The 10,699-nt window shown below is 28.1% G+C and overlaps 1 protein-coding gene across 1 annotated transcript; it reads left to right on the top strand.

Moving 5' to 3' along the window:
- Window positions 1-3,549: 3,549 nt before the first annotated feature.
- LOC130828113 (putative disease resistance protein At3g14460) lies at window positions 3,550-9,446 on the top strand. Its single transcript, XM_057693922.1, has 5 exons — window positions 3,550-3,765; window positions 5,066-5,156; window positions 5,468-5,547; window positions 6,143-6,170; window positions 7,801-9,446. Exons 1-5 carry the CDS (start codon window positions 3,658-3,660, stop codon window positions 9,102-9,104), a joined length of 1,611 nt encoding a protein of 536 aa, XP_057549905.1. The 5' UTR covers window positions 3,550-3,657; the 3' UTR covers window positions 9,105-9,446.
- Window positions 9,447-10,699: the final 1,253 nt, after the last annotated feature.

Raw genomic sequence — 10,699 nt, 5'->3', positions numbered from 1 at the left:
CCATTGAGAAGAAGTGAGTGTAACGGTTAGTGGGTGTCTACAATACACGGTTAAAATATGGAAAGGGGTGCTATCAGCAAATAATATATAAAGGTTGAATTATTTAGAAAGAATTAATAGTATGAATTATTCACAGCAGATAGTCAATAAATAGAATTATTATTCTAGACAATTTTTTTTTAAAAAAAATATTAATAGTGTCGAGTGCCAACTACCGCATATAAAAAACTTACGCCAGCTCTTTCGAGGATCTTTCAGATCAGGGGTACTTGTTGCAAAGTCCACTTTATATATATACAGCTTGTATTATGCGTAATCTAAATCAACTTGCATTAATCAGGCCATTACTAGCAAACTGTACGTAATATTTTAATACTCCTATGATTACGAAACATCTAAGTTTATTTTTTTATTTATATAAATTAGTAATAATATCCCTTTAAGTATTCAAATGTTATAAAGTAAATGTCACTTTCAGTAGCAAACTCAAAGGGACAAGTATAACTTAATAGCACTAAATTCATATATTACTTTCTCCTTTTTTATTTGTTTATCCCCCTTTCTCCAAATGGGAGTGTTACCATGCATGAATTTTAGGACATGTTTTTGGACTAAAATTGCCAATAGGTTTTACTCTCTCCTATTCATTGATTTAGGAATATTTTTTTATTGGATTAATTATGTTTAAAATTTGTGACATAAATAGAAAAATCATTTAGGAGAACGATGAATTAAACGGTCTAAAATGACAAATGAGAATAAATTTAAAAAACGAAAAGAGTAATATATATATATATATATATATATATATATATATATATATATATATATATATATATATATATATATATATATATATATATATATATATATATATATATATATATATATATAATACAATCCCTTTCATTTGTTCTTCCTATTTAGTTTTTGCACTGATCCTAATAGAATCTCAAAAGTCAAATAATTTTAAATGTGAGTTTTTACAAAATAAAATTAATTGATATTTAGAATATATATATATATATATATATATATATATATATATATATATATATATATATATATATATATATATATATATATATATGTATATATATATATGTATATATATAACTACAACTTTAATGAAGTAAATTAAGTAGATGGTTTGTTTAACAAAAAAAATTATTAAAGATAAATTTTTGCAATTATACAACTTTAAAATAAAGTTTTTACAAAATTAGGACATTGTTCATTAACTATCAATCGTGACGTCCATACCTCTTGGTTTCGCCTTAAGAACCTTTTTTTATTCCCTAATGAAGTAATGATTGATAGCGTTTATGCCTAATAATTGATCATTAAAATTGTAATCCCTAATAATTTAAAGTAGTTGTGGCAATTAATTGATGATTATCTCTAATTCAAATTGTTAGAGAAAAATATTTACTTTATCTCTTTGAATTTGTACTATATAACTTAAATTTTTCTACATATGTGAATTGTATAGTGCAAAATCAAAGAAACAAGACGATATATAAAGTGATAAAGTGATAGCGAGAGATTTTTCTTTACAAAAACCGCTAATAGTATGAAAGATCTGAATATACCCCTTCGATATATCATATAGTCCATGTACTTTTGGACTAAATTAGCTCTTATGCTTTTCAAGAGCTCATGAGCATAAAAAAGATTAAACTCACCACATACCTTCTAAGAGACTTGGTTTTAGATGGATTTGGTGTATACTAAGATAGACAGAATAGTATATACTAAACTTAGACTTGAGGAGTATTAGTTGAACAGTATGGGTTAATGAAGAATGTAGGATAATAAAGAGGTGACTGAAAAGTGGTTCAGAATAAATTATCGTGCAATAAAACTATGTAAACAAATCTTTCAAGGTTTTTAAGTTTTAAAACTCTTATCTTTAGAGTAAATTCTCCCTCCAAAGTCCTAAGCTAAAGAGATGCATCAAACAATGAAGGAATCATCTATAATATTTTATTATTTTAATATCAAATAGAGATTTAGATTCCCCTAACTAATTTGACTGTAACAACCCGCAAAAAAAATATTACTCGTGTTGGACACATGTTCGTTTGAGCAAGTGCAAACAAAACATTGTTCCATTACCTATCAAAAAGATTATTTTGCTCATTGATCTAGCAACCTAAGTGCTCATTCAAGCAACTCGACTCCTTCTAGCACAGCACTTGCTCATTAGAGCAACTTTATATGTCTAAAGATTTCATTTGAATGTTCAAGCATACCATATGCTCGTCCGAGCAACCCATGAACAAGCCTTAAAAATGTCTTTTTAAATTTTCGAGCCACCTAACCAAGACTCAATTCATCAATCCTAACAATTCTTTTGAAATTAATATACTTTGTAAATAATGTAGCAATTAAGTTCTAAAAAAACTAGCTATATACAATTTTAAGAAACAATTTATCCAAGGTGCGCTAGTTTGAGCACAAATGCGACAGTGCATCTATTTGTAATGCGATAAACTCTGTTTTATACTGTCATATGGCTTCATTATTGACTGATGCTTTGCACGACTGATGGGCACGAAAGCATGAAATGAAACCATGTGATTACTCTATAAATCATATAATTTAAATTAGTCTACATACATTTTAATTATTCAATAATTAACTCTTATTCTAAATAATACCGTTGTATAAGAAATATCACAAAAAGAGGAAAAATGTTCTTATGCCTTTGATTATTATCAAGATTCGAAATGTCTTATTTAGTGATGCAAATTATTTTTAACGTTTTTATCCAAAGTATAGACAAGATCAAGGACTACGTTTTCCATATAGATCGGGGATTAAGTAATTTGTAGTATCATTATTTAAGTGCAATTCTCAAGATCACTTATGTCAAAATTCATATACTTGAACATAATTAGCTTTCTGAATTTTGTTTGTTTTTATTATTATCTAGTGAAGGATTAAACCCCTAAAATCACGTCTTAGAATCAATGATTAGAGACATGAAATTGAATTAGAAAAATATTATTTGAAATTCTAATTCTAGATTCAGTCTAAATGTGCAAAATTAAACAACCATCAGGAAAGCCGACTCAACTATTCATTCTAAAAAATTGTCCAAATTATTTTTCATCCTTTCTTCAAAATCCCCATATGATACCATCATTGTTACTATATGTTAATTCCCAGTGGTATCCTAAGCTAATCAACTACAGTCTACAGTTATCTATTATTAAAGTTTAACTAATTTTAATTTTTTTAAATATAAAAAATTTAGGCGATCCATTGTATATTGAAACAATCTCATACAAGAGTTGTTGTAATTGAATCATTTTAGCCTATAAAATAATAGGTGCTAATGATAGAATTTTTGGCATCTTCTGTTGACTTTAAAATCTGTGATTTTGAAAAACAAATCCAATTTTTATTTATTATTTTTATATCAAGTCTTATTTTGAATGAATATAAATATTTTTTAATTTTTAATTTTATGATGTGTGCATACCAACATCAATGTTTGTTGTGTGTGTATATATATATATTTAGTTCTCCTAAGCTCCAACCACAAATAACCCTTACCCCAACTAGATTAGCCAACATCAGCAATTTAAGTTGTGTATTATCATGCATCTAATTGCTAGCTAAAACAACAAACGAAGCATTAATTTGAAAATGGAGTTTTCAAAATTAGAAGCCCCCTTTGCAATATTTAAGTCAATTTTGGGTGGTTATCTTGGAATGGATAGATGGCCAAAAGGGAGAAACAAGAAATTATTGCAGGTAAAAAACCCATAGAATATTAATTGATTTCTTAATATGAAATCAGAGCAATTAATTATATATAAAGTTTATCACCAAGTTAATAATTATTTGAGGGAGTATAGAATAATTTGCGAATTATAATTTAAAGTTTAGGCATTTTGTGAATTATGGCATTAATTTTATATTTTTGCGAATTACAACCACCAAAATATTAATGTCTACGACATTTAAGCCAAATTACAGGATTCCAACCACTTAATCAATAATTCTGACTAATAAAATGGTCGGAATCTTGAAATTTGGCCTAAAGACATTAATATTTTGACAGTTGTATTTATAATATGCAGACATTGAAATTGTAATTCGCAAATAGTCTAAACTTTAAGACTGTAGCAAATAATTCGAATATATAAAAGCTTAGACTTCTATCATTAACTAATTAAGCTCGCCATATGCTACATGTTCTATCAAATATAGGTTCTATATAAGTTCGTTCAATTTTCAATTTGATGAAAATAATGTTTAGAACTATATGCTAATTAATGTTAGACCTACAATTTTTGCTTACACCTTTTGTCATATTTCAATTAAAGAATTTTTGCTCACAAAGTCACAACAACGACAATTTACCAAAAATTAATAATAAAACACTGCATATCCTGAATTTAACCATAAATTACCTAATCACAACATTAGTATTCTAATTCTTTTAATGACTTTCACTTATAAAGGTTTATCATATAGATGGAATAAAATTTGCGCACTATTACATATTACGGATAAGATTAAAAGTGATAAAAAGTAAAAAAAGACGCATGAAAAAGAATAAAAAATAATTGAACATTTGCCTAAATTAAAAATATAGTAAAATCTAAAAAATTTTCCAATAAAAAGTGTAACAATATCTTAAATACAAAAGATTACTTCTTTATCGACCTATATATAATTGTCCGGATAGCCTAAGAATCGGCTATGTTGGCCATTTTAATAGTTAATCTGCTGGTTTGTTTAACATTAATAATTTAAAGATAGTGTCATTTATCTTTACCTTTATCTTTTAATTTAAAAATAGTGTGGACACTTTTTATATCATACCTCACGTTTTTCTGATTATATGCTGACATTAATAATGAATTCAATTTAATAATAAACCAAAAATATACAAAGCTAAATTGTTTAAATCAAAATAAACCGAATATGCTAAGATAACTGAAAATCTATAACTGAAAATCTATCAAATAAAATAATAGATGAAAATAGGTTATAATTATTTCATGAAAAATTAATTGTACTAATATCTTATGTCTAATTTGAGCAGGGAACTGCAAAATCTTCATCCAATTTCAGTTCGGCAAAAACTGTTTATCAAATAGTTGTTGACACGGTTAATAAACTTGGTGGCATTAAAAGTGGGTTGTACCTCTAATTTTCAACTCTTATGAATTACCACAAAATTGACATTAATAATAATTTAATTTGAATACAAGGTAGATGATAAAAAATTCAAAATAGCAAAATAAAAACTCTTATTTTAACATCTATCTTGGAAAAATAGTTTAGCCACTTTGGAAAAATCAACACTCGAAAAAATAAACTTTTATTTTTTTGAATTGTTCTTAAATTATAATAAGAAATAGGTTGAATTATTAATGTAACTTTTTTCTAAATTAATTAATTGAATCCATTTTTACTGTTTGAAGTGATTTGGATTTTATTGCAGAAGTTACCTATGAGGCAATACTAGATGAGCTGAAGGGCTATGAAGGATTGAACCTGTTGGATGTTTACAAGTATATAGAGGTTTGTAATTTTTACATTTTCTTCGTTATTTTAATTTATCCTACTATTTTATTATTTTAATTTGTTATTTTAATTCTTTTCTACTTATTTTGAAGTAACTTTTTTAATTTCAACCATGCAATTTATTATTTCATTTTATTTATTACTAAATATACTTATTCTCCTTACAAATATCTTATTTATTTTTGATGTTAATTTAAAAGTATACATTCTTCGTATAGTTTCAAAATAGCCGTCAACCACTAAATCATTAAAATCTTGAAATCGTCATTTTTTCTCTCTATAATTTTCAATATTATTGGGCTTTTTTTAATAAATGTTGTAGATTAGGAGATCAAAAAATTACGTAAATTTGAGTTTTCTTGTAAAAGTGTCGGAAATTTTGGTATTTTAATAGTTTATGACTTATTAAAAAAGAACAACCTAATGTTATTTGTAAATAAAATTATAGGGTGTAAACCAATATAAACCTATTAAGTTACCCTAAGAATAAAAAAAAAAAATTGTCTAGGAGAAAATTTAAATGTAGTGATGCTATAAAAAATCTCTTTTATTCTTTGATTTAATGCTCAGTGTTGACCTAATTTTTATGCAGATGCTCCAAGATTCCACAAACTTAGAAGGTAGATTTCTTCATTACACTAAAATACTTTCACTTCCATAAAGAGGGTTTTTATTGTTAATGGGTCTATTAATTTTTAATAATAAGAAATTATATTAAACTATTTTGTGAGATATCATACCTCGATAAACCGTCTTATATATCAATTAAGGTAAGAAATTTCGCTCAAATAATTGCATGAATAAAATTATTGACCTATATATTATAATAGGTGAACAACCTTAGCTTGTTATCAAGACCAATAACCACACAGAATTAGTAAATTAAATACTCTTATAATTAATCTTATACGCTTATCATTATCATCAGTTCATCACAATTATATGATTATTATAATTATTATTTTAATCTATGACTTTTTTCTAACTCTAATCTTAAGTTTGAAGTTATCAACAATACTTATAAATAATTATTAATTTTTTTATCAACTTTTGAAAACTTGAAAGTTACTTGTGATTTTTATATTATTTTATTATATTTAATGATTCTTAATTAGAAAGAAAAACTATTAACATATGGGAAATTTATAAAATAATACCCTTAAATCTCAATTAACTCAAAATACCCTTAGCTATATATTATATAACTTTGTATATCCACAAGAATTGAAATAAATACTAAACCTTAAAAACTATACATATTATGTTCAACTGGCTGTTTTTGACAAGGTTTTTATAGTTTCATAGTAAACTGTACATTAATATCCTAATACTTGAAGATATACAAAGTTAAATTATAACTAAGGGTATTTTGAATTAATGAGCAATAGTTGAAAGTATTATTTATAATCTTCCAATATTTAAATAATTAAGCTTCAAATTGCATGATTGTCGTGGTTCACAGAGGTCCACATATATACTACACATAAGTTTAGCTACATCTACTCACTTAGTAGTTTACACAAGTGAGGTGTGTTGGGATGAGTTATCCCACATCGATAAATTGAAAATGGTGTGCACGCTTTATAAGCTATTAGAGACCTTCTTCCCATTGCCATATGGTTTTGGGATGGTATATATCTCCTTGGCTTATGAAGTGTGTGCACTTGCGTCCTCCCGTTAATATGCTGGCATTCACAATAAGTCCAGCCTAATTTAACATGGTATCAGAGCCGATGGTTCGATCAACAATTTAAAAATGGTAGGTTCGAAAAAGAATGGCGTTCCTACCCTAATTCATTACTCCCACATGCGAACTTGACGGGGATTCGCATGTGAGGGGGGTGTTAGGATGAGTTATCCCACATCGATAAATTGAAAATGGTGTGCACGCTTTATAAGCTATTAGAGACCTTCTTCTCATTGCCATATGGTTTTGGGATGATATATATCTCCTTGGCTTATGAAGTGTGTGCACTTGCACTTGTGTCCTCCCGTTAATATGCTGGCATTCACAATAAGTCCAGCCTAATTTAACAAGGTGGCTATTAATGATTATTTGATAAATTATAAAACATGATTTTGATGGGTATTTATTTTTGTTGATAATAAATGCATGTATCTTTATATTTTAGGTGGAGTAAAATTTTTTTTTCCCAAACTACACATTCATACATAGATAAATATATCTAACAAACATGAACACCAAAAGCATCTAACACCCTTAATCTTGTTGGGTACTTATGATTACAGGCAACAAGATCAGCATTCCAAAAATGGAAGGCACATCAGAAAAACAACCATCAGAAACCAAACATTCAGGTGTACTTTTCCAAGAATCCAGCACTTCAAATTCCGACATAGTAATGCCAAAATTATTTGATTTGGCGTTATTACCTCAAGCTGTATTTTTAACAGTAAAACATTTAGAGGTATTAGATTTGAGTAAAACTAATATCTCTGAGTTGCCTAGTTCATTAGGTAACCTAATCGAGTTAAGGTACTTAAATCTATCCAATACCCAAATCGAATTATTACCCGAAACATTAAATTGTCTTATAAAGTTGGAAACATTAAAGCTCAATGATTGCACACGCTTATGGAAGCTTCCAGAAGGAACTAATAAATTAACATCACTCAAACATCTAGAACTTGATGTTCTTAGACAAATAACGTATATGCCTAAAGGAATAGGAAAACTTACTAAACTCGAAACCTTATCAGCATTTCTAGTACAAAATTGTACTAATGGAGTAAGTAGCATTATAGAGTTGAGGGATTTGAATAACCTTAAAGGAAATTTATGTGTATCAAGACTGGAGAATGTTTTGCACCCTTTCCATGTCGAGGAAGCGAGTTTATCTCGTAAGAAGTATATAAAAGAATTGGAATTGAGATGGAGTGACGACTACCACCAATCAGGGGATGATGATAATAATGAGGTAATAATTCTTGGAGAGCTTAGGCCGAATTATAATTTGGAAAAATTAAAAATATCATGTTATAATGGTAAGATATTTCCTAGTTGGATTGGGGATTCTAGGTTTAAAATGCTTACAAGTATTACACTATTTAAATGTACAAATTGTGAGATACTTCCATGTTTAGGACAATTACCATCTTTGAAGTATTTAAGTCTAGTAGAAATGGATAGTTTAATAGAGATTAGGGCTAAATTTAGGGGATTTGGTAATAGTGTTGCATTTCCTAAATTAGAAAGACTTTCTATTACTGGGTTTTGTCAATTGGTATATTGGGAAGAAGCTAAAAAAGGGGATTATCCATGTCTTAATAAGCTAATTATAGAAAGATGTCAAAAATTGGAAACAATTCCATGTACAATTTTGCAGCTAAACACACTTAAGCATTTAGAAGTAATCAAATGTAGTGCCATGTCTACATTATTTTTGGAAGGTGATTTGTTGATTGCACTAAGGAGTTTGATAATTGAGGAATGCCCTTTGGTTACTGATTGGTTTCGGAAATGTAAAGGTAAAGATCGCCGCAGAAATATTGAAAATTTATGGATTGATCAGGAGCGTCTCTTCAATAATTAATTATTTATATTATCTCGTAAATTCTGAAATACTTGTATTTGATAGTGATATGTTCAGTGGAGAAACGTCACTATCGGTAGTAAGTATAATGAGACATGCATGTAAAATAATAATTATTACAAGTATGTATATATAGAGGACGTCTGGGTAGATCACGTTTATTTACGAGAGAAGTAAATCGCACAACTTGCCCTAATCTTATAGGGAGAATTTATGGTGTTTTATTTTATTTTTTTCTTGTTTTTCTTATTTTATTATTACGTCTTTTGTTTTTTTGGTGATTTTGTAAATCACGGTGATTGTTTATGAATTTTCTTATATATACACTATAGCGCTTTTCTACATCAATTATGTACTTCTTTAGTTTTTTTTACTTGCACAGTTGCACGCAAACATCTTTTTATGTAGTCCAATGCGTTTGTTGGATTGTTTATTTCTAGAATTATAATCAAATAAAAATTATACAAGCTTGATATTATAAAAGTATCCGACCAGACGATTAAAACAAGATCTCATGAGGCTTTGTTCTATTTAATGAATAAGACCTTGTCTTTATTCAATAAATGCTCTTAAAATGTTCTCAATTGTCTTTTGAAGATCAATGAGATTTAATGAATCAATTCTTATTCAATGCTTAAGTATTAATTGTTCTTAAGATTGAGTTCTGGTTGTCTTTTTCTTCGTAAGAAATTAGCTACCTCGTTCTTGACGCATCTTGGAGTATATAGCCCATCATTGGGCTGTACGGAATGTCCCAAAATACCCATCAATATATGTCTTAAGCAATCCCAAAAATATTGTCTTGTTTGTGCTGCAAGTACTTACGTGTCGCTTGTTGATTGGTCCTTCAACGATGCATTTAATGTCTTAACAAAGATGTGCTTATGGGACAACCTTTTTATAAAATGCACCGTCCTTCTGTCTCCCTAAATTTACCCTCTCTATTAAGTCATCTCTTCTTCCCTGAATCGGGCACTACTTTATGGGTCCTAAAACTTTAGTGTTGATCACTATTTTCTGATTTACTTAATCACCATTTTTGACCCTGATTAGAGGGTCTTGATCTTTACACATACAGCTCATTTGTTTGAAGAGGATTTAAGAAGACATAATATTTCAAGTTTGTAAATTTTGATCAAATTGGTATAATAACATGAAATCAAGTTACATGTTTAAATTTCATGCATCTCTCATTTTTAATAAGGATATTTAGCTTGTAAGTCGGCATTATTCTAGAGTACTCTTTGGTCCGTCTGTCCCTTTGAGATTGTTTCTGAACGGGACTACTCAAAAATTAAGAAAATTCTTTCAAAAAAAAATTAAGAAAATAAGTAAGTGATGCAGGGCAAAATGTGAGTTTGGATTTAAAAAAGAAAAATAAATTATAACTTTTACTGGAGTATTAGAGGTGAGGTTATGTCCAAAAACATATTATGAATGAGATAAGTTTAGTGGTAGGGATGCCACACGGATAAAATTATACGAGTTTCACATCACTGTATCATCCTAGTTAGGGGGGGTATATGGGTATTGGATATGAATTTAGTGGGTACTGGGTGAATAAGGTATAAAAAGTCCTATATGCCATGAGTAGT

The sequence above is a fragment of the Amaranthus tricolor genome, chromosome 1 (genome assembly GCF_026212465.1).
Source record: "Amaranthus tricolor cultivar Red isolate AtriRed21 chromosome 1, ASM2621246v1, whole genome shotgun sequence".
NCBI classification, from domain to species: Eukaryota; Viridiplantae; Streptophyta; class Magnoliopsida; order Caryophyllales; family Amaranthaceae; genus Amaranthus; species Amaranthus tricolor.
Note: the sequence above shows the minus strand (reverse complement) of the source record. Positions and strands in the feature narration are given on the sequence as shown.

Bases quoted from the DNA above. Each gene is read 5' to 3' on its own strand.
- LOC130828113 (XM_057693922.1), top strand. From the start codon at position 3,658: ATGGAGTTTTCAAAATTAGAAGCCCCCTTTGCAATATTTAAGTCAATT. The intron at 3,766-5,065 runs GTAAAAAACCCA...TAATTTGAGCAG, and splicing joins GAAACAAGAAATTATTGCAG to GGAACTGCAAAATCTTCATC. The intron at 5,157-5,467 runs GTGGGTTGTACC...ATTTTATTGCAG, and splicing joins TAAACTTGGTGGCATTAAAA to AAGTTACCTATGAGGCAATA.